We start from the raw sequence: 24,647 nt of genomic DNA, 5'->3' as shown, positions 1-24,647 counted from the left end.
GGGAGGGGGGGGCGGCGGCGAATGGCAGTGTGGGAGTCCGTATAGATTGAATAATTTGATGTTCGAGGCAGTTTGACAAAATCTTGTATAGCATGTATGATGGGAACTAATTCTAGTGTATTGACATTGGGAGGGCTGCTATATATGGACAGCTGGTGTGAAATTAAGGGGGATTGTAGCTTGTGGTGTGTAGATTGCGATGCCGTAGTTCCCGTGGTTCCTATAACGAAACTCGAACTATTTTCAAACTATCCGAGTCAAAAGCAGTCCAACTGTACGTAAGGTAGCGGTAGCACAAGACTACCAAACCGCAACCTGTCATTCGATTTAAAACGCATTCGATTTCTCGTTTTGGGAAAGTGCTTGTGTGACCGAAAGGAATGCGAGGGAGGGGGGGTTGGGGAGGGAGCCGCGAGCCGCACTTTGACACGCGAAGAGCCACATGCGGCTCGGGAGCCGCAGCTTGGCCACCCCTGGGCTAGAGTTTGTTTTTTGCAGTACAGTTTTCCAAAACGAAGTCCGTGTTTCGACACTGCAGCCCTCAGGTTCGTATTCTTTTTTTGTTCTCGAGCTGCTTGAATTTTTTGAGACCCATCTTGGGGTCGCGACCCACAGTTTGAGGAAAACTGCTCCATGAGCTTCGTGTTTTGTGTACAAAGACACAAGACCTACCTTGGAAGGTTGGCAGTGGGTGAGTTCAGACTCGTGGCACGAGTAGGTTGCTTCTTCCTGCAAGGACAGAAGCCGGGACCTGTGTTCAGATTTCTCACCGAGATAAAAAAAAAAAGCTCAATGAACTTTGCAAAAAAAAAAAAAAATGGCTTGCCACATTGGCATTTGGTCTGGTCACCAGCTTAAAACCAAAGTCCAGCATATGTCAGTTAAACAGACAGAGTGTGACACTATTTGTGTAAAGCATTAATTGCCAGTTTATTCTTAATTGTCCTTCTGGTTGTGCGACCAAAAAAAGCACATTCCTCGAAAGGTCTGTAAAAGGATGTTTTCCCTCATTCCAAGTGTCTCCGAATCCCAAAAGGGAAGCTTCCCTAAATTTGGGGATTGTAAAAAATTATGTTCCTTAGAATCTAGGGATGTTAGAGATTTTGGTTTCCCACAATCCATGAGTTCTAGGTAACATTTCCTTTTTAAAGGGAAGGCGAAACACTTCTCTCAAAAAAGGAAATAGAGGTTGATCGCCGAATAGCTTTATCTCGTGAATGTGAATATCACGTTCATTTTCCCCGAAGATTTTCCCGAAGAAAACATGAAGTATCTCTGAGTTGTGACGTCATAGTTGTGACGTCATAAAAGGGTCTTTCGGCCGCCAAGCGCGTGTCGCACGAAGGATGCTTGCCAGGTATGTTCCCCTGCACTGGTACCAGTCGAGACATCTTTTTCTGCCCTTTTTAAAAACAGCAAGATTGCGCGTGCATAGCTCTGATAGGCACTGAAGGTGTGCGAGCAGAAATTCAGAAGAACTCCTTTTGTGACGTCACACTCTGGGAAGGAGGGCCCTTCAGCAGTACTTTGAAAACGATTTTCTGCAGCCTCTGTGCACTAAATTTGAAAAAACTTGTTTCGATTTCGTGATCTTGGAGGTCAAATGAAGACGATTGAAGTGAGTGTCCTCAAATACAAAACCGCTTTAGCTTTCCTTTAAGATCCCCAGATGTCTCGAATTGAGAACAAAGTCCTTCCTTAAGACACTTGCACTTTCACAAGACCCCATTTTGCCTGTTCAGCTGTGGCATATCTTTGCACAGTCAAAGGCAAATAGGGCAACTTGACATCGGTGATAAACAAGTTAGAAAAAAAGAACTCACCACGCCACTGTAAAGGTTGTAGACATGAAGCTCCCCAACGAGGGTTCCCAGAAGAAGGTACTGCGACTCGGCCTGCGTCAAAACATGGGTACAAAATACTTGCACACAAAACTGATGATAGTACAGACCACATTACACACTCTCACGCAATTGCTAAAATCACATAACGGCTGATGATCACATAAAACGGTTCTTAAAAAGGGTTACTGTGATCTTGCACTGTCAACGCTTTCTGACCACTTGGAAGAGAGAATTTCATTTAGGCTTCGAACACATAAGCAGTGAAACTGTGCGCCTTGCGGCACTTGTCTGCTTGTTGGTAGGTGCACCACAGGCGCACTTCGCAACTCTACCTGTATCAACCAGATCCGAGTGCCACAGCGCTGCGCGGAAATGACGTAGGGACGCCAGCACCGGTTGCTACGATAGTGCCGTGCGGCGGCCGTTTTCATCGCGCGTGTGCCCCCTGCTTTAGACATGCTGGCCCCACAGACTGCAGTTTCTCTGCGATGCAACCCTGCGCAAGGGAGGAAGTAGCTCCCCAGAAGTTTGATTTTGGTCACTGCAAGAGCGAGATGCCCTTCATCCCAGGAAGGCCCATCGCACATTCCGTGCTTACTACCAGTCTTTGTCAGCATGATCAAGCGTGCATAAATTTATTTTCTGTTTCCCTTTTGTTACCAGACGGTTTGTCTGTTAAGGCCACCGACAGAACAATAAGACATTTCTTTCGCAGGCCCAGCCTCCAGCACGCGCTCGCTGCCGCCCGTCGCGCTTTGGCCGCCCACGAACGCTCAAAGCTCACGAGACAGCGAAGTACTATCGAAGGTAGGAAGCCCGAGCTGGAGGCAGAACAGCTGAAAAGCCTCTCTGCTGTTCTCGTCCAGTCGGGATCTACAATGCAAGTTAAGAACGGGGTTCGTCTGCCACGGAGCGCCGTTTGCAGGCACAAATAAAACGAGAAAATGCCTTCACACCATCTGATAACGGTCACACTGTCTGCTAACGGAACCGGAAAAGCTTGGGTGCCTGCCACAAACTGAGTGCAGTGGCAAAGCGATGCCGGATGCAAGCTCAAATTGCGATTGTCTGCCTTTTCGCGTTGCAAATCTCGAGCTTCTCTGCCGCTGCACTCGGGTTGGCATCAACCGGTGGACAAAGGAGCATCCGGCGCAAGTGCGTTGGAGGCCGTGACACGCCTCTCGCATCCGTGTTCTAGTGAGAAGTTCTCACCGAAATACTGCCCAATCGTGGAATCGCAAACGGGTAAAAAGAAATCTCGTTGGACGCTAACGCTCGCCCAGCAGAAAGCCGCAACAGCACGTCCGGTCGGCAGCCAAGAAAACTCTTGCTCTATCCGGGAACCACAATCAGACCCCGGAGGAGCATGCAGAAACTTCTTTCTGGTTTTGTCTCATGTAGGCAGCAACGCTACAGTGGCTTAAAGGGGGTAGTGTGGTTATCGCGTAGCCTCCACCATGCATCAGGAACGGCCACTTTTTGGAAGACGATGTAGGTGGCGCTTCGATCCGCAGCTCCGTTGGGTGCCTCAATCGGCCGGCAGATAGAGGCACCCTAACACCCTTCATAACTAATATAAATACATCAAAAACAATTATTTGTTTCCAGTGAACTTCCAACGACATGATTTGTGTTTGAAGGTGAATAAAAAATGTGAAACTAGCAGACGACAGTGTAGTCGACAGCTGCGAATCGACCGGAGCTGGCCGGAGCCAAGCTGACCAAGCGGCCAAGCCGGAGCCATAGCCGGAATGACGGTGCTGCAAGTGCCAGCGCCACCCGCGGCCGTCTTCCAACGCTGTGCCGCTTCTCCGGTGTCGTTCGTTACACTACCCCCTTTAAGCCACTGTAGCAACGCTGTTTGTCTAGCAACGAACATGCAGCATATTATCACTGTTTAGTATGCCAACTCTTAAAATGAAATTGGGGCAAAACCTACCGAAAATGCACAGCACGAGTAATTGCTGGATCCATCCGGGTCTCGGAACGTTCGCACAGGACGAAACCTGTTCGCATTGGAGGGAAGCAGACGACGTTGAAGCAGTGGGGCAAAAATGTCTCCAAATAAACAGAGAGAAATGTGGTCACTAAGCTGATCTAAAAAGGCGAGGATTATACTCCCGGTTCGACCCATTCCAGAGCTGATAACCTTTTTGGGTAAGATGGGAAGCTTAATATTCATACTGTAATATCACGAGTCATCGCCCACCCCCTTGTTGCCCGAGATTCATAAAACAAAATATGGGGGGGAGGGGGGGCCATGTACTGGTAGGTAAGCAAAAAAAGTAAAAAAAAAAAAAAAAAAAGCTAAAAAAAAAAAATTATCTTTTTTTTTTTGTACATATTTTTAAAGCGTACACCACAATTCACCTCTCAATATTGCAGCAACATCACGGCCCTCGAAAACTATGTGAAACCGGGAGCACAGATGCGTGGCACACTCACCGGCTGTAGATAAACTTGCGATGGAGCTTGGCACCGTCGAATCCGCCGGCCGGTGGGAACACCTGGCTCCGCTGTAACCGCGACGGCATGCTGATGGGTGCAGAGTTCCGGTACTGTGGCTCGGGACAGCGATGAGGCCTGCACGACGCGACGTGACACGGCATTACGACGCGACACGTTTCACACGTGAGAAGGCCCTGCCGTTCTCACACTGTTGGTGAACGTAGTGTTAAACGTGCGGCAGATGCCGAATGTTCCAGCGGGTGACATGCCGAACCTTTTCTTGTATGGCAACGCTTTCTGAAAGCAAGTGTTTCTCCCCGTCCCATTGTGGGCCCTCACTGCAGCTTCAATAATGAGCAGTCCCGTTTAAATGCGTGGCAGTTCCGGCAATAGCTGCGTCACTCCGCAGCGAGGTAGTTGGGCTTCGGTGTCGCGTTCGCACATTGTGGGGTCTCGAACGACTTCGTTCTCGCGAGCACGCACCTGTCAGTTCTCCCTGCGACGAACGGCGACTTGAGCTTCGGCGCGTTTCCCACTTGGGCTGGCGCGGGTATTCACCAAGGACTACGTAATGCACAGAATCGTCTTCTAGGTGGCACTGGATGGTTGGATACGGCTGAACCCCTTTAATTGGGTTGCGGCTTGCGCCACCTAGCCGAATCTTTCGATTTCAACAATTAATTTCGAATAAATCTGGAATTAAGAACGATAAATAATTTTCTACCACGACGTCGCAGCAACTATCACCATCTAGTGGAGCGCTAGACGAGACCTATGTGCGCACGTGTGTTTATGCAATCCCCAAAACAAACACCATCAAGGCTGTGGCACAGCTCTGTGGTAATACGCACGCCTTAGAGGCGGCGGACCCAGGATAGAATCTTGAGAACACTGCGGCGGCCGGCAATCTTTTTTGAGCATTTGACGATATTGACGACAGACACCATACACCCTACTACGTTGACTACAGCGACGACGGACGTCACTTCCAGTGGAGGGAAGAGCCCTTAACAGTTACCACCATAAAAGCAGTGAGGGCGAGAAACGTCGAAGAATTATGAGGCCTGGCCACGATGGCAGTCTCGGACATGAAAGCCCTCGGTTCACGGGGGACCTACGTGAGCGAGTGTCGAAATTTAAACTCGTCTCGATCACGTAACTCGGAGATAGACAAAACGCGTAAAAATAAAAGCTGGGCCCGTACCGCGCGCGTGGAACGTCGCAGCATTGTAGCTGCGACGTCGAACGAAAATCGAGGGACCACTTTTGAGGATGCGGCAAACACAGCCGTTGGAGATGCCGTCTAGGCATCGTAATTGTGCCCACAAAACCGTCGGATCAGTAGTGGACGATGGAGCGTAGTGAGAACAGCTCTGTTGGGGGGGGGGGGGCGACACTCACACGAAGAGCTCGAAGGGGGGGCAGGCCACGACGGGGTTCTTGCAGAGGGCGTGCTGCTGCCGGAGGTACTCCTTGACGATGGTATCCAGCGAGAGGGAGTGGGGCGCGTGGGTGGGCTGGGCCTGGGCCGTCGACAGGGCCCCCGCCGCCAGCCGCTTCAGCACGGGCGACGGCTGGTAGCAGCTTGCCCCGCGCTTCTGCAACGCACCCGGCGAAGCCGCCGCGGCCACGCCCCCATTGGCCACGGCGAGCGTCGAAGCCAGTCCACCTGCAAAGACGCAGCTATGGCGTTGGGTACGCTCAGATGGATGGTTGGATGGATGTTAATGGCTATATCCTTTGTAATGGGTGGTAGCCTGCGCCACCTAACCCAAGTCTAAAAAGACAAACGTATGATTCCTCCCCCCATTCAAGGTCAATTTTTTTCCCCCCAACTATCACCAGGCAGTGCGGGATATTACGAAAAAGGCCTTAGGGGATCTTACAAAAAAAAAAACTAAGAAACATCAACCCCCGCCTCTTCCCCCGCCGAGAGAATCGCCCATTTTCCTCCGGTCAAACCTCGTCAGTGTTACCCCGTGCACTTCAAAACCAAGCGCTCTAGTGCTGCGCTCCCATTATGGCAGGTGGTACATAATGTGCCTGTCTCCTGATCGTTAGCCCTCTACATCCTCGTCCTCAAAACTCCCGTTCTTGGCTCAAACAGTAAAGAACGTCCCAGTGAATTTTCAAACACATTTTCCTTTTTCTAGTCCTGTTTTTGTGTCCTGTACATTGTAAAAGCTGATTTTTCCTGCTTCTTACTTCCCACATTTCCCTTTCTGCCTCTTTCACTCCCTTTACCACTGGAGTAGTCTGCTCAGCCCTATCCCTAGTGTGCAGGTGTTTAATTGCAAGCTTTTGCGTACGGTTGCAGAATGCAAGTTAAATGCAAGCTTTGGGAAGGCAACGACGACCAGAGTGGCCAGACTGAATTTCAGAAAAGAGTCCCAACCAATTTTTAGGGACGCAGCGGCTGTTACAGGGACTTTCCGGCTGCGTTCGCAACTCGCGCGCCCAAGCCACACGAGACGTCGTGCACCCCGATTCGCCGCCACCGCCCTTGCGGGCATGGCCACGCGACGGACAAGTATAGACACAGTGCGGAAAGAGACAGGAGAAATTGTGATTGCTCGGAGGACGGTCGAAGCACACCCACCTGACGTTGGCGTGCCTGGGAGCGCCATTGGGAGTTGCCGAGACACTATGCTCGTGTCCCCCTTGGGGGCGCTGGGGATCACGGGACCATTCTGCGGGTGAAGAACCGTCCAGATGCTTGATCACCTCAGACTCTCAAAATTGGGAGTACGTCGGGCTCGCAAAGAGGGGGATCGGTGGCCGAGCGTGTCAAGGCGAAGACCCTGGTTTCTAAAATTTCTTTCGTGTTTTTCGTCTAATTTATATTAAATTCCTATATCTAGTAAAACTTTTTGTACTAAGCACAAACCACGGTGTAAGATAATACTCTTCAGGTGAGGACAGCGCGCTCCTCGCGACGTGCCGATAACGTTCGCTTTTCACTCTCTCTCTCTCTCTCTCACTATGGTTTCAAGCGGCACCGGCAGATGACTCGTCGACCCGTGGGCACGTTATGGGCACCGTGTAAGACGCAGGGGGCAAGCAACAGTGCCCAAGACGTCTCGTGCTCCACACGTGCAGAGCTCCAGCGAGGTTTTTGCACGTGCAGAAAGACCACGACGTACCAGGGTGTCATGGCAACGAGATAATTTTTTTTTGCACTCGCACAGTTTCGTCGCTTGGCCGCCGGCGTCACTGTCAGCCACGGGCACGGTGGCCGCGGAATGATGCTGCTCTTCGGATGCCCGTCGAACGAAAGCCATGTGATCCCTCGCGCCGCACATTCAGCCCCGCCGTGTCCTCACCTAAAGAGCGTATCTTACACCGTGGCACAAACGTAACCTTACTGTTACTAGAGTTTTTGGAAAAACCTAAACATTGTCGTGAACGTTTCTGCCTTACGCAGAGTAAAATTTTTGCATTTACACACTCTGTGAAAATTTCATGTTGTGCCTATATGACACGGCAAGGTACTGTGGCACGTCTCCACTGATGGAGGCGCACCCACGACTGGTCGGAGATGCGCCACAGTTACCACGATTTACAAATTGCTAACCTTTTTAGGACGCTTTCGGCTGCCTTTTGCTGAAGGAAAAGCACCCTACGAAGCTCACTCAGCACGAAGAGCAATGCGACCGTTTTTAGGCCTAACCACTTTCACGATTTCAGTGTCCGAAAGCGGACTACAGACGACAGCGTGTTTCTTGACATCAATGCACCCGATAGGCGAAGAATGTCCGGGGCTGGGCAATTCCTCGACCCAAGCTTCGTCAAGTGTGCACGACAGTCGGTTTCAAGGTTGATCACTTCCGCAACTGCATATTTGCAGCCATTACGAGCGGCTTGGCTTGGCTTGACTTGGCCTGACCGCTTGGCGGCAAAAGAAAATTGGCTTGGTGAGTTGGATGCAATTCAAGACTTGCGGAGCCAAAAATTGGAGGTGTGTTATATTGGTACCCGTTGTAGGGGATGCGTTCATTATGCTAGTGCATTCATTATGCGAGTAAATACGGTAGCCCAGCAAAGTGAGACACCGTGCGAATATAACGTTCATAGTCCGCCAAGGACGTAACAAATAGCAACACCTCTAGCAGTGCACCTGCTTTCGCATTTAGGCGGCCACCTTTCAAGTGTGCAATCAATCTTGTACACGTACGGCGACGACTGCCAAAGGGTGAACGCATTGCAGGCCGGAGTGCATGGAGCGAATGCTTGTGCTGCAGGACCCGGCGATTGTGGATTCAATCCCTGCCCCCGTCCATTTTGATTTGGGCAAGGATTGTACCGGTGTGCGTTTGTGCATCACTACTGTGTGATGCACATTAAGGAGAAATGAAGGATGAAGAAAAAGGTTATATTGAAGAAAATGTTGTTACAAGTTTTAGGGTGTTTTAGCTGACATTGGCTCATAGAGGATTTTTGCTTTGCTTTTTTTTTATGTAAGTAATGTCGTGTGTTCTCAAACTTTCGCATTTTATCACCACCGCTAGCGTCGTATCCTCACAAAGTTTCTGCTGTCTGAGATGCATAGTTCATTCATGCGGTCCGAAAAACCCGGTTTCATTTTCTTGATCGCACTTGGTAGAATGCAACTATCAAGATCTAGTAAGAATATATATTTTTATACTTATGAAAGCCCTTTGAAAAGGATGTTTTTGCAGTTTTCTATTATTTTAAGATAAAAGAGCTGTCGCACACGTGTTTTGTTGTTCATTGCACTCAGCGGATTAAAACAAGCAACTTGGTTTATTTTACTGGGCACTTAGGCGTTGTAATGCCCCACGCGTGCGCAAGGAAAAATTCAGTTTCTGCAGCGCAATGCATTTAGAACATAAAAAACAAACTATGTATATCAAATCTAATGTCAGATTTATAAAAAAAATTATCAAGCATTATAAATTGTAAAAATTTCATTGTTATCGTAAATAATTTAAAAAATGTTTTCATTTTCTTTTGCTTGTTTGTTACCCCAACGTCAAGTTCTAGCAACCTGCGTTTTTTTGTTTTGTTTTTTTGCTTTTTTTCTCTTTCAATTTGCCCATCAGTTTCTGTCTGCCACTGACCACCTCCACCCTTCCAAACACATTTATAAAGAACCGACTGTCGCCTACCGCTGCTCCCCCAAACCTCTGATCTCTCCTAGTGAAAAGCCGTCTTCTGTCTGCCAACCCTAGATCCCGCGGAAAAAATCACCCGGTTCCACAATATGCAATGCCTCTAGATGCCTTGGCTGCAAGCATGTTGCTCCTCCTCCCCCTAGTTTGAAGCACAAAATTCCTGACAACCCTGCCTGCAAATCAATCAACATCGCTTACATAATTTTCTGCACTGCATGCCCTGACACTTTCTATATTGGCAAAACCGACTGCAAGCTCCACAAACGTTTCCGCAACCACCGCCGCCTCGTAACACTGAAGCTCACTAATAAACTAGATCCTAACCTCTCCACGCACAATTCTGACGACTTCTCCAAAAATGGACAGAGTGAATTCAAAATGCGCATCTGCGTCATCAGCTCTGGCATTATAATGTTCTTGCTCTCGCAAAAAAAAAAAAAACGCTCAATCGTTAACCTTTGCACTGAACTCCATAACGGCTGGAACGATAAGACTCATTTTCGGATACTAATACTTCCACTCTATCCTCTAAAGTCAACATCCTCTTCCACTTTCCTTCAGTCTTAACCTTCACGGTTTTCTTCCCGGCCCCTGTCTCTACTTCCAGTTGTCGTTTCGTCGTTGGGTCGTCCTCGTTTTGTTTTGCTCGTTCGTTATTCTGGCGTCGCATTCCAAAAACCCTCACATTTTTTTTTCTTATTTATAACAGTTTTTGTCTTTTTATCTGGTAATTGATTGCTGCTGTGGACATTTTTTATTTTTTTTTATTTTTGTGTTGTAGCAGTTTCTAGGGTTCTCTTAGCATTTGCATAGTCTGACGAAGGGCGTGAGGCATGCACCCAAAACGCCGCTTATTTTTCTTTCCCCTTCCTTTTGCACGTCTTATCTCTCACACTTTTAGTTTTGTGCCAATTTTTTTGTGCCGGCAGTATACCACTTTTGCAGCCATACTGCACTGGCTAGATTTCTCACCCAGAGCCGAGACACTAGATACCCATGGGGGCTGACTAACTTCCAGCTGTCTAAACTTATACAAACAACACAGTTATTAGGCTCACGAAGGCAATTTGTACTCTGCCGTTTGTTTTCAAGGTCATTGATTTGCCTCAAAACTGGCACAACACACATGATTTGACTTATAACTAGTAACTTAGATTTCTCTTCAAAAGAATTTTTCTTTTTTTCAAACTCGCTAATTTTTTATTTTCAGCCCTCACCATTTTTTTAAACTGAGAACCTGTACCGGTAATGCTGAAGCAGTGGTGCCAGCAGCTGGTATGGGTTTGCTGTTTGGGCGATAGAGCATATTCCCGAGTAATTATAAAAAGTTTCAAGGTATGAAACAAATGCCACAAAAGCTCGCTCCAACTCTCGCGCCAAAAGCAGCAAAAAAATAAAAAAGTCACACATTCTTGTCTTTTAGATTGCTTGCTTGTGCCTGCCATTATTAATGTACGAACACGAATGCGGCAGGAAGCGTGCCGCCCCATCGCCGAAGCAACTGCGACCTGCACCGCCCTTTCCCGAAGCGGAGGGGAGCTCACCCTGTGAAGCGTGCTCGCCTGCATGCCTGCACCCTTGTCCGCCCCCAGGACGGGGGACCCCAGCGATGCGGCGCCCAGAGACCCTGAACGCAAGGGACGGACCTGCGAGAACGAAGGGGCGACACCGAAGCTTGCGGAGATTCCTTGGGAAAGGCGACGCGACAAGTGTACAAGGACAACACTCAAACTCATCTATTTGTCTCTCTATAGTCGGTTACAAGTCAAAAAGGTAGGAGAAGCTCCTCCCACAAGTGTGATGCGCCCGTTTCAAATCTCTCCGCAGTCGAAAGAAGAGTTCACTGGAAAAGCTCCTTGTTCCGCTTCAATGGATTCCCACTTGTCTCCGATCTCACTTTTTAAGAAAGCGACCTTTGTATTCATCGGAGAGGGAACAGAGCCCCTGAAAGCAGCCTTTGTATTCATCGGGGGGAAGCTAATCCCCGAAAGTCGTATTTGTTTCCGTCGGTGGGGGAGAACTCTAATCTTCCTCTCGTGGCTTCCACAATGCTAAGTCAAAGTCGAAAGATAAAGCAAATATGTACAGAAGGGCAAGACCCTCCTCGCGCGTTGGCCGCGACGTCACGGAAACGGTGGGACGCTATTGGATGCGGAGGTGGCGGAGGGATATCCGATTCCCTTTGAGGGGCATTTGCCGCTACCTTCTTAACCTGTAACTTACTATAGTCGCAACACTGAAAAAATGGCAGGGCACGTCCTTCAAACGCCTGGCTGCCGGCATACACTATGTGCCCTGTGTTGCGCCTTGGCTGTTGAAGCGTCGCCAGAAGTAGGAAACTCACGCAGGAGGCGCGACAACCAAAGCTCCTCCCTGCCATTTTCACCTTGCCAGCAACTGTGATGAATGCATTTTTCGGAAAAAAATGAAGCGCTACCATTCTTCGATGTACAATGGGATCATGTCCTAAAATAAGCTTTCTCCGATAAACAAGTAATTTTAACGGTAATATCTACCATCATGTCCCGAGAGAAAGTCAACATAAGATCGAGAGAAAATCTGGTGTTACAACTTTCGGTGTGCAATCGAGAAAAGTTGAAAAAAAAAATGCTAGCTCTAGGTCATGCGGTCCTGCCAAACTTGTCATTGTGGCGAGGGGACGGCAACAAAGCAAATATGACTGTACTTCCCGGTAAAAAATGTTAGCTTACATCCCGCCATAGCTAACCGGCCACACTCACGTCGAAGCCATCGTTGATTCCAACACTACGATTACTAGAAGTGGGCTACCTTTCTACGTTTAGAAAATATGGCGAATCGAGCCAAAAACAGGGGGTGGATTATCTTTCGGAGGCAGGGGATATTACGGGCAAGTTGCAAGACACGCTGCGAGTCGGGAGAGACTCCGAAACATTCTTCCATCTTTGGACGTCAACCTCGAAGCGCAAGCGCTTCCCGCGGGGGTCAGGCCGTGAGGCGGAGCCAGGACGGGGGAGGGGCAACCCAGAAGGCCACTCACGGTGCGGGGCGTGCACGACGTGGGCGAGGACCACTGCGGCTGGGCGGAGGTGCCGCAGGGAACGCGGGACGGGAGTCCCGCCTCCTTCTGCAGGGTGGCCGCCGCATCCGTCAACCCTGCAAAGCGCACGACGCCAGATACGCGCGGGCGTGAACGTCGCGATGCTGGGACGCAGCAGACAAGTTTTCGAAGCACCTCTTGAAGCGGCGTACAGAACTGTCAAGGCTACTGGCGCGAATCTGTGACCACGGCTGCAATCGCCGCGGTGACGAGAACGACTGGCGTCTCTTTCGAATGCTGGCACGCACTCGTCATGGCCGCGTGAGCGCCCTCGAGGTCCATGAGACGCCAAAGGGTTATTTATCCAAGGTGGGGAGTTCAAACAAGAGGTCGAGCGACTGAAGCTCCTCATCGTTTTCCTAGTGACGGCAACCATGGATGACGTCATGCGCTCGCACCAGTAGCTTCGACGGTGTTGTTTGCCACGTAGGAAATGGAGTACGCAGGCTGCGAAACTTGTGTAACTGCACCGGGACTCCTCACATATGTCTCGTGCTGAAACCTACATCCCTTAGCAAAACGTCTGCTTCCATTCCGGCATTCTTGAGACTTTTGTTTCGTATTATTTGGTTTATTTGAACACACTCGCAGCTATGAAGCCGGAGCGAGAGGGCAAGCTCTGTGACTGACAAGGTGCATTCAAACACCTGATATGCTTTCAACGAGGGTAGACGCCTTCGTAATCTTGAAGACACTTGTAGAAAAACGTCCATTAGCCTAAATCTTCTAAAAAAAAAAAATTTCCCCCTTTTTTTGCACAAAGCAATGGGGAGTTGCAAATTTGTTCTTTTTTTTTTATGTAGCAGTTATTCAAATATTCGTGTGTACCGGTATTTTATGTACTGTAGCTCATTTGTTAGACCTTCAAACTCGTGTAGTACTGTAATGCACATAGTGAAATACTACCTGAACAATCTCTAGTTGAATGAACTATTCAGATGAACAATCTTTTATAAATCTCCTGGAAAATTTTAATACATTCAGTTGAGTGAACTTTTGCTTAGCCAAATTTTTGGGTTTTCTCAAAGTTTGATCAATGGTATTTCACCGCAATTCCTCGATTATCGACGTCTCTGACCGACGTTACAAAAAAAAAAAACATACGACTCGTAGTAGGTGAAACAACTCTATATTTTAGTTTCTCAACTTTAATAACAAACCCTGCAAGGGCAACATCCTGTGATAAGCAAATCCAGATGTAATAAGGCCCAGCAACACCTATTTCCTGCCTCAGCGGACGCAGCTGAATCGGGCGTCTTTTCAACAGACCCGAAGACAGGCTCACCTTTGTTCAGCAAATGTTGGTAGATGAGATGAAGCAGGTCCTTCTCCCTGTAGCTGATTTTCGTCTGGGCGACCACCTCCGACTAGAAGGCAACACCGAGTCGAACCATCGGTCAAAGATCATGGCACAAACCAACGTTGCCAGTCCCACCAGAGCCAACAAATTATAGAACATGGGAAGATTATTCCTTTCATAGGCAAAGGCCCCAAAGTTAAAGGACAACATCAGTCAAACATAAGAAGAAGCAGAAGACCACAAGTTAACTCCCTTCGTGCATTTGCAAAAACTAACGTACCTACAAGGCATCCCTGACGGCGCGTCGACCTTCTGCGATGTAGCGGGTGGTTTCAAAGCACTCTGACGCGATTGCACTCGGACGCGAATGCGCGAGCCGACATTAAAACATGCAAAGCGAGGCGCGTAGGAACGTTTCTCGCTTTGCACGAGCTCACTGGCACTGGCGAGACTCGAGTATGCTCGCACGTGGCGCTCCCGACCGAGAAGCTTCTTTGTCGCCGCGCGATTTCGAGAACGAAAGTGGACGTTTTCTTTCGGTCTGTCCTTCACAAAAGTCGACGACAAAGTCACGGGGGACGTGTCGTTGCCGTCGTCGCCGTCCCCGATATTTCGTCTTTGAGGCTCGCGATGCCTGCGGCGACGACACCTCAATGCGGCTCGCACCGCGGACACAAGAACTGCGCGAGCGTTTATTAGGGCTCGTGACAACTGACGCCTCGATGCGCGGTCGGGCGGTGGCTCGTGCCCGAAGGCCGCGACGACGGGAATGGCCGGACCTTAACAATGTGTACCACTCGCCGCGGGCCGTGCCTTTGCCTCTTTTGGCTCCGATAAACGTTGATGGCATATGCTGTATTCGTTGTAATCTGCATTGTTGTTTGTATTTATATGTAATCTGCGTTGTTACTAACAAGTGCACCAATGTGTAGGCCTCGGCCGTTATTGCCCACTCAAAAGAAACAAGTACGATACGATACAATAATCGGCTCCAGGTCAAGTGACAACCTGTTCTGACTGTAAGTTAAGGGAGTGAACATTGCCATTTTTTTTTAAACTTCTTCTGCAACAGCATTTATGTGAAGAAAGAAACTAATGCCTCTCATGGGATAGGAACGTCAAGAAGTAATTCGTAGTGGTATTCGACGAAAATACAAAAAACTGTTTTATTGCAAAAAAGTAGAATTTGAAAAATGCCATATTCACATCCGCCAACATCTAGACCTACAGAGTATTCCAAGAGAGTCATATTTTTACACTGCATAGTTCTTTTTTTTTTTTTTTTTTTTTAAATATTTTCAGCCTTTTGGTGCCAGAGAAAAGGTAGAGGGTTGAACACTTTCAGCCCGTTTTTCTCAGTTTCACTTTTTGGCATGAATGTCACTGAAAATCTATTGTTTCAGCATGAAACTATCGAGAGAACTAATTTTTGCGGCTTATATACCAAAATTTTATGGAGCCGGTTACTATGAACTTCGATTTTGCAATTTAATGTTTCTTTATTATGAAAACTTGAAATTTGCAAAACTTGTTAAATGTGAAAATAACTATTTTTAGGGGCGAAGCTCCTTAGGGGCTAGCCATGTCCGTATGTCCGTCCGATGTCCGGCTTTGGGTGCTGAGCACGTCCTCCCGTGCTCGTGTAGGGAAAAAAAAAAACTGCATCTCCACGTGGTGAATGATGTTGATTGGGCGAAGCTCTGGTGGTGCTTGTCTGCGTAGACGGTGAGCCGCAGCATGCCGAGCCTTTTTTTCGTTTTCATTCATGTCAGAAAGAGAATCTGTGGTATAGAACGTGGTTATATATGCACTTGAGCATTTGACCGTAGCGTGACATGGATGAAAACAAACGAAAGGCTCGGCATGCTGCGGCTCAGTGTCTACACGGACAAGCACCACCAGAGCTTCGCCCAATCAACATCATTCACCACGTGCAATGCGGTTGTTTTTTCATTATATTTTTAACTGAAAAATGCACATTTTGCAGAATTTCTTTGCATAGTAACCGGCAACAGGTATTCTACCAGGAATATATGTGGTTATTAACATCACTTCTCAACGATATTTATCGAGCAGATTCCATGCAAAGCTAAGCTTTGCTTCGTTCTGGGGCTATAGTACTTCATAAAATTCATTCACAGGACTGACACTTTGCATGCTTTCCTCCTCTATGGCTACAAACACCACCTGCAAATTTCACGTCGATTGAGAGAGCGGTCCTAAATTTGACATTCCCAGGTAGCGGTCCTCCCTTAAAGATCGACGTACACTTCGCACTTTCCGTTTTTGCCCGTCTCCTCCTTTCGTACAAACTCTCCCCTTTTTAACTCGCCCCAACTCGGCCCAGCTCGCAGTTCAGGAGAGGGGGACGCCAAGAGGATCATCTTCCCTGCAGGAAACCAAGTCTGTTTGTCGGCCTTTATAGCCGCGTCCCACTAGAGCGACAGACAGCAACAAACGACAACGACACACGACAACGAGCGACAGACGACACCGACAGACAGCCTGTTTGTCGGAGTCCGCCGTCCCACCTGGCGGACACGACGCAGAACACGGGGGCAAGAAAACTTGTTTCCTAGTGGGACTGGAGTTGTCAACAAAACACTTCAAAATACGCAGACAAACAGAGTCTGGCGACGCGGTTTTCGTGTTTTGCTCTTTGGGCATAAAACGCGCCGACAAACACGGTGAAAGTGGAGACGATTACTTTATTTCTTGATTAAAGCTCTCGCTTCTCTTCATTTGCCGTTGGCGACTTTCCGTAAACAGTCTTAACAATCGACCCCAAACTTTTTCCGAACTAGAAATATCCGAATCGTTCCGTTTTTGGGCCGTTCGAGGCATTCTAGGTGAGCGCCACGGAGTTTCACGCTGATCTTGAGGATGTTTATAGCTTCACATTCGAATGATCAGAAGCGGGCGCTCTATGATGGACAATACGGCATCCCGATTATCACAGAACGTGATGACAAATCTCTCGTCAGCCGGAATGGCTTGCCGCGGAACGTCGTGTCCTACTTCGTGGTGAGCGGTCTTACTTTGGTCAGTCCTCGCACATGGGTGTATCCATCCTGATGCAGGGCCGTAGACTTCGGCGTCTTGAAGCACCACCTCGCGCACCAAGTTTTCGTGAGCAAAACCAGCCACGGCCCACAGCAAAATCCCTTTCGCAATCGCAACACGACCGCCCGGCGCCAGCCAGCCATACCGCGCCCGCAACCACTACGTGCAATCGAGGGACCGGAACTGCGGGGCCGGGAACGAGGAGAGGCCGCCAAGGGCATCTCGTTCCGGGAGGAAGGGTAGAAGGGTGGGGAGGGAGGGAGGAAGGCAACAGAAGGCATAAACGGGCGAGGAGGATAAGTTTGTCTCCGAAAGATGTTCCCCAGTGGGACTGCTTGCTGTGCTTCAAGTCCAACGACAGACAAGAACTCGTCCGTCATCGATCGTTTGTCGGCGCTTGTCGGCGATTGTCGCGGGTGTCGGTCGTTGCAGTGGGACAGCATCGGCGACACGGAACTTTGTGGTGTCGTCGGACAAAAACCGGTGTTTGTCGCTCTAGTGGGACGAGGCTATTAGGGGTAACTTTCGCAGCTCTGGCAGGTGCCAGAGTTTGTAGGCATTAACGAGAGGCCACTCTCCCTGATGAGACGCACCTTGTTGATCTTGGCCAAGGACGAGTCCATGCCCGGGTTGACGGGGGACCCCGTGACCCTCTCCAGCAGCTCCATGCAGTAGCGACAGAACTTGGCGTGCTCCTGCCACTTGTCTTGCAGCACGGGCTCGCGCATCAGCACTGTCAGGCAGACGGGGTCGCGGGTCAGAGGACAGCAACTCTATTATGCTTTGGGAAACGCCCACGACTGAACAGAGGAAAGCCACTCTATTATGCTTTGTGAAAAGCACAAGACTGAACTGAGACCAAAGCGAAAAAAAAAAAAAAAACTGCAGACACTGCTACCGTGGCCGCGATTCTATTTAGTAGGATTTTATGGTTGTTAGAGTTTGACTTTGAACGAAAACCACATTCCCCCATTAGAAGAAAAATATACAATTTAGCAGATGGCCTAACAGCTAAAAGAAAATAAATTTCTTCATCCTCATCAGCCATGATGACAATCCCATGTGTAGTACGTAACTACAGCCGTAACATCTTTCTTCCCTGGAAAGCAAATGTCTCGTTTAAAAATTGGCTGCATGTTTGGTCATTCTACCAGATGCGTTTAAATGTGGTAGCTTTACAGGGTGGGTGGTGACCTTAGCTCCGGTGGCGACTAGGTCAGGACGAATCTTAGTCTTTCGGTGCATGGGGTGGATGGTACCCTTAGTACAGGTGGTGCCTAGGGCAGGGTTTAGTATGGAAACAGATAATGTCACACCATCGTCTCTTTCTGACGCTGCGTGCGCTTCCCTTCAGCCCCTCCCGGATGCAAACCCTTTGCAGTGAATTTTTTGTTTCACCAAGAGAGGGGAAGTGTGCTTTCCTGCTTTTTCCACTCCTCATTCCGTGCACTCTTTCTACACTGCTTGTTTTTGCTCCTTTTTTTCTTGCCCTTTCCACCCTTCTTTGCTCCACATGCTTTCTCACACCACATGCTTCTGCTCCTCCCATTCCTGCATGCTTGGTTCACAGCTCAGTCAGCAGCACACTCGGCTTCCACACCGGTGACCGAGATTCAATCCTTGGTACCGGTTGCCATTTGTTTTAAGATTGTTTAGCGGTTACAGACTGACTGACCTACAGATATTGTGCTTATGCAGCTCCTGAGGTTCGTTGGCCCTGTAACGCTACTGCTTTAAAAGTTGGTTCTTCAATGTTCTTTTAATTGAAGTGGAAAAAAAATCATTGCTTCTGTACACTTGAAACGTATGTCCAATGTTTCAAAGTCAACCGACAGTTTATGTTTCGAAATTTATCAGCCCCATGAGCATGCAAACCATTACAGATCTCTGATACTTAAAAACATTTTAGTGTTATTATCAGGTAGAAGCCGACGTCCAACACTGCATTTAAGTATCTGAAACAGACAATGAAAGGTCCCCAAAACTCTGCCCAACGTCCTCGAAGAATTTCAGAAAGGTTATATCGAAGATGTTTTTAATCGGCTCAAAACTGTGTGCAAGTCTACAAACACTAAGAGTTATAAAAAAACTAACTTGTAGGGGTGTGCGAATACCGAATAGTAGTTCTCGAATCGAATACCGAATCGAATCAAGAAAAAAAAGCCGAATATCGAATCGAATATCGAATAGTGATTTTATTTGTAGGAATTTCTCAAAGTGTGCTGCGAATGAGACTATATATGTGCAGAGTATGCGCCTGGTGTAGAATATGCATCTTGTACAGAAAAATAGCAAAAATGCTAAAAAGTTCTGGTGAAAAAAAAAAAAAAAAGCAGTTGCTGTTGGGCGTTGGGCACTAAAGATCCAATTTTATGGCGCAAACATAATCTATCTACCCTAAACGTCACACACAGAAAAGAAAAACAAGAAAAGTTACAGCCACGCGTGCCTCTTTTTTTTTTTTTTTTTTTTTCTCTTTAACACCGCGACTTTTTTTTATATATATATATTTGTGTATCTCAGAAAAGGGGCATTTTGCGATATTTGGTCTCCATTTTAAGGAAGAAAAAGGACACCGGGGATTTTATTTCCCATAAATAAACATATAGGTGTTAAATCTGAGTAAACAGGCTTAAACAATATAATCTGAAGCAAGAAAACAAAACGTGGTTAGGTGGCGCAAGTCACCGTCCGACTGCCTCTATGCATCCATTTTTCCGTCGTATCTCCCCTGTTTTAGAGAGCCTTGATTTAAAAGAGGAAGCAAGCGAAACTGAAATTACGGAGACGGCTCCAGCGCAGATTGGTCGTAAGTGCGCATGTGTTGTGTTGTCGCGTGGAAAGAGGGCGTGCAAACAAAAGAGCGACGACGCCTGCCCTGCTTGCCCGATCCCGATCCCGATCGACGCTTTCGTCTTTTCGTCACCTTCTCGCAGTTCAAAATTCAAGCGCGGCTATCGAACGGTTGGAAACCCTCTCAAATCTAGGCACACTATTTTTCCGTTCCGTTTCGTTCCGAATCGGAAATTGCGGCTTTCGGCGCTTGCGGTTCCAAGAGAACGACGGCTGGTTTCATCGGCGTGGTTAACGTAGTTTTCTTTGTGTGATCGTGCAGTCGCCGATTTCTGTGAATGCGGCAAGTGTGTTCTACATCGGCGCTTCAATTTGAAACGAGGGGCTTTACTCGTCAAAAGAATTAGGCATGGCGCGGAATTCCGGCTTCTCTGTTTCGGTTGTGATTCAATGGAAGATTGTGTCACGATCGTGAGTAAATCTGCGTGCTATAAAGTTCGTGGCGTTCGTTACTTTTCTTTTTTCTAACCTGTGCGTTAGATTTTTGTGGAATGGTAGGACCAAGAGGTGTTTCTCGCATGGTCTGTCTAATATCACGGCGCTTACATCGGGAGAAAAAACGGCTTTTTTGTCAGCTCCGCGCCGACCGCGCGTCTTTGGCCGAATATATCGAATATTCGAGTGACCGAATACTAGGAATTCGATTCGCGAATCGAATTATTCGGGATCTTTCTATTCGATTCGAATTCGTATATTCGAGTATTCGCACACCCCTAAAAAAAAGGCAAAAAAGTGGCTGCAGAAAAAGTTATTGTTGGTTGTCTATGAATTGCGATAGCCTTCGTCATGTTTATCTCCTTTTGTTACGAGGCCATGGACAATGCCAAGGAAGTCTAGGACGACGTTAAGAATGACGTCTATGATGACTTCAAGAATGTCGAGGACGACTTCTAGGACAACCTTCAGGGTCGCCTCAGGGACCATCTCTAGGACGATGTCCTAGTGGATGAGGACAAAGATGACATCTAGAACGACTTCAAGGATGACAACAAAGACAACCTCTAGGGTGACCTCAAGGACGACCTCTAGGACAACATCTGGGGCAACCTTTCAGACGATGTCAAGATCGTCAGGTCCTTCAAAGAGGCTGCAAACGCGCAGTGGCACAAATGTGTGCCACTGCACGGAAGTGTGGCACAACGGGGGCAAGCACAGTGAGCTGAAATGGTCTATTGTGCATACCTACTGCACATTAGGAGGCCAGAAAGGTCCAGAAAATCAGGGGGGGAAGGGTGATAAGAATGCTTTTGCGTTAAAAACAGGGCAAAACAGAAGATGAAAGGAGTGGCTGCTCACCCTGCAGCTGACCGCCTGTGAACAGCGGCAGCTTGCTGATGATCTGCTTCACCGTACTGCACCGCGCCAGCCCACAAAGAGCCTGACAAAAGAAAAGGGCACATTCAAAGATGTGTCAACTAAACTCCGTCCATTCCTAGGTTGGCAGTGCAACGGAAGGGCATGTTCTCATTGGACCAGTCATACATTCTATCAGTTGCCACATGATCACGCTCTTACACATAGCCGCGCGCACAGAGCGGGGTCGGGTGATAAGACAGGCATTTGATTGGTCCAGTCAGTGTTTAGCTCTCACTGCATTGCCAGCCTGGGGGTGAACAAAGTATGAGCTACGACTGGGCACCTGACATCACTCTAAAACTCCCGCTTCCTAAACCGGATATATTTTGTCAATATCTGTCGATTCCTACACCATCCCAATTGAGGGGCTCTATGCGGGCGCACAGAAGTGCACATTTAGAAAATAAACAACTGCAAAACGACAATGCAGTTCGTTCCGAACTTGGCCATGCAGTGAGGCAACTTGTTATTCCATTCATTGTATTTCATTGTAGAGAGAAAATTTTAACCAGTAGTATAGGATACAACTAGTGACCCAGGATTTGCAACGTGCATCCTGCAGTCGCAGGTATAGACGATTCCACTGAAAGAGCTTCTGGCAAGTGCCATCTTAAGTCTGTGCGTACGGCATGTGCTTTGCTTGCATTTCAAAGCAACGAACATGTGCATGCTGATCTGTGGGATGCACATTGGAACTGTCTATAGACAAATGCACACCACTACAACGTCCAAGCCTACTCCCGCACAAGTAGAAAATCAGCTTGTGACTTCGGGGGGTTTGTGATCCAAGTCTACCGTAATATCCCGAGTCATCACCCATCCCAGAGTCATCGCCCACAGCATGTTTTGGGCGAATATCAATTTTAAAAAAAACACAGTAATCGCCCACCCCTACAAATATTATTTTTTTGCTAACGAAGAGAACATTTTGGTCTTAGGAACAGACGTTTGCACTGTATGCCGATCGGCGGTGTTCATCACGGGCAAGCAAGCAAGAGACTATGTGATAGTATGATGTTCTTTCATGAACATTTCTTGTATAAAACAATGAAACTAATTCGAAATGAGAGTTTAATATATCTTTTGTGCAGCCGCGTTAGATACGTACAGAAAAGTGGGCATTTTTTATAGCTTCTTCTAAACTTATTGTGCTTACCCACCCAAGACATGGGCCCACCCCACTTTTTTATGAATTTCAGGCGGCAGGTGGGTGGGGGACGACTCAGGATATTACGGTATATCAAATGGGACGCTCTACGCTACATGTTCGACGGGTAAAATGAGACTGAAATTTACTTCGGCGTTTTTGTAAAACCAACGAGTGCTCACCTTGCAGGCAAGAGCTCTCATCGAGTCCGCATCCGTGATGGGACTCTTCACAGTCAGCAGGTTCAGCAGCACCTGAACGAGATGGCGCAAAAGTCATTCCCCGGCAGAATAAGGAATGGGCAAAATGCGGTGGACGGACATTTTCACAAACATATGCCTTTACCAAACTGCAGACTTCTTTTTTTTTTTTACATTGATGGTTTGCTGGATGACCCAGACACACCGTACATATCTCGCTCAATCCAGGTTCAAACTAGTTGCATGCAGTACAGGCAAATGCAATGCCAGGAGAGAGGAGAAAGAATAAGCACAATTAAGGCTGGGGAGCTGGGGAAAAGAGAAACCTCCCCTTCTCTCTAATGTTAATAGTGCTTTTTTTTTTTCTCCTCTGGCCCCCGTTGCCCTCCTCTTTCACCCCGCCTTCCTAGTGCTTGCCCTTTCTCTCTTCACCTGGCACTGCCTTCGCCTGCACTGCACACAACTAGTGACATGGAGTATAGCAGTTAAAAAAAATTACTGTCTAGTTACTAAAAATGGGCTGCATGCTTGGTCATTCCGCCAAATGCATTTAAAGGGACCATGAAGGCAATTTAATTCTTTTTTAAAAAGAAGGTGTTTTCGGAAGCATTGGGGTCCTGGCATGCCACACAATGTTTTCTAGAACGTTGTGACTCTTATTTCTGTACCTGCAAATAAATTTGCGAAACCGAAACAAACATTCCGATTTCTTCCCTTTTTCGCCTCTGGAAAGAGAAGTGACGTCAGGGAACACTGTCGGCATCGGTAGGATTTAGTGCACACTCAGTGTGATTCCCGTGGTTCGCTCTAGTGCACGGCGGTCTGTGAAGAAAACCTGGAAGAAACGGACGACAACACCGCGCTCGCAAACGAGTTATAGCTCCCGTTCAGCGACCTCACGCCGACTGAACGGGAGATGCTGCTAAGGACGCAGAACTCTGGATTGGCGCTTTACGAGGGCGCCCTAGACCTACTCCTCGATCGCCGCCTCCAGAGCGACTCCCTGCCCCACTTTTACCCAGACTCCAGCTGACGTGAAGGTGCTGCTCAAAGTCTTCTGGTCGGAAATGCAACGAACAAATCCTGACACCGCTGTCCACAACTCTACGCAAGACGACGGTGCGCAACCAAATGCTGCGCATTGCTGCATCGGTCGGCCGTTTATGCAAACTAACGTCGCCCGATCGACCGCACGTCTTTAGCCGACCTTTCGCACAACCTACTGCTGCACATAAACGCGGCATGATTGGTGAAACACCAGCTCGCAAGGCGAACACGAGACAACGCACGAAACCAAAACCAAAAGTCCGCGGCCCCTGGCGCTCATACCTTTTTCTTTTTTTGTCCATGGTTGCTCGATGGTTCTTACGCGCCCGAGGTAGCAGTGCGGGATGCGTTCTACCAGTGACAAATGGAGGGATCGCTTCAGATTATGCTTTTATACACGGTATGAAACCTATTAATTCCCAACTACAACTTCAAAAGACTATCCAACGTTCAAATAAAAATTTTTCATCACATCTCACTACCGAAATTGAAACCAAGAGCGCGTCTATCGTTTGAACCCATCGCCAGACGAGGTGCCCGTTGTCGTCACGCTTCAACGCAGTTTAGTTCACCTTTCTGCCGCCGCCTCGGTGGGGTCTCAGGTATCGTTCCCAGCGCTATTATTACCGCGCCTGTTTGCTCGATTGGTGCGGCACCCAAACTTCTGTTCGGGCTAGAACTTGGTCAACAGTATCTGAGACGTGCCTGCTATCCATTTCAATCGTCGAATAAAACTTTGAAACTGCCTTCATGGTCCCTTTAAAGGGGGACACTACCCAGAAAAACAATATCACTTTCTGCAAAAAAAAAAAAAAATGACCGCATCTCCACGAGGTGAATGATGTTGATTGGGGTGAAGGTGGTGCTGATGATACTGATTTTGTTCATAGGTAGTGCTGATGGTGCTGATTCTTTTTTTTTTATTGCTCATAGGTAGTGCTCAGTTCCGGGTTGCGTTTCGACTTCATTATTACAGCTTTATGGTCGGTGAAATGCAGAGCCAGTGGTTCTTCTAGCGGATCCATCCTGAAGTTCTCAAAGACTAGGTCTATGCATGCCAGCATCCCCAGCTCTTGAGTTACTACCACATCTCAGAGCCCCCTACTCGTCCCGCAGTCGTGGCCGAGTGGTTAAGGCGGTGGACTAGAAATGCATTGGGGTCTCCCCGCACAAGT

General features: G+C 48.1%; 1 protein-coding gene across 4 annotated transcripts in view; it reads right to left on the bottom strand.

The window, feature by feature from the left end:
• Nucleotides 1-24,647, bottom strand: part of LOC115329991 (DDB1- and CUL4-associated factor 1) — a 69,367-nt gene that overhangs the window by 12,814 nt on the left and 31,906 nt on the right. For all 4 annotated transcript variants that reach the window (XM_029991705.3, XM_042286871.1, XM_042286873.1 and 1 more), the window contains exons 15-26: nucleotides 22,408-22,479; nucleotides 21,019-21,100; nucleotides 17,463-17,602; nucleotides 13,792-13,873; nucleotides 12,447-12,562; nucleotides 10,972-11,073; nucleotides 6,892-6,982; nucleotides 5,694-5,961; nucleotides 4,290-4,427; nucleotides 3,784-3,850; nucleotides 1,824-1,895; nucleotides 673-729 (exon numbers count right to left, since the gene is read on the bottom strand). In XM_029991705.3, the coding sequence (XP_029847565.1) occupies nucleotides 673-729; nucleotides 1,824-1,895; nucleotides 3,784-3,850; nucleotides 4,290-4,427; nucleotides 5,694-5,961; nucleotides 6,892-6,982; nucleotides 10,972-11,073; nucleotides 12,447-12,562; nucleotides 13,792-13,873; nucleotides 17,463-17,602; nucleotides 21,019-21,100; nucleotides 22,408-22,479 (1,287 nt within the window). The remainder of the gene's footprint in view (nucleotides 1-672; nucleotides 730-1,823; nucleotides 1,896-3,783; nucleotides 3,851-4,289; nucleotides 4,428-5,693; nucleotides 5,962-6,891; nucleotides 6,983-10,971; nucleotides 11,074-12,446; nucleotides 12,563-13,791; nucleotides 13,874-17,462; nucleotides 17,603-21,018; nucleotides 21,101-22,407; nucleotides 22,480-24,647) is intronic.

Source organism: Ixodes scapularis, unplaced genomic scaffold, assembly GCF_016920785.2.
Source record: "Ixodes scapularis isolate PalLabHiFi unplaced genomic scaffold, ASM1692078v2 PGA_scaffold8__174_contigs__length_109621045, whole genome shotgun sequence".
NCBI classification, from domain to species: Eukaryota; Metazoa; Arthropoda; class Arachnida; order Ixodida; family Ixodidae; genus Ixodes; species Ixodes scapularis.
The sequence above is the reverse complement of the archived record's forward strand: the minus strand, read 5'-3'. Positions and strand labels throughout refer to the sequence as shown.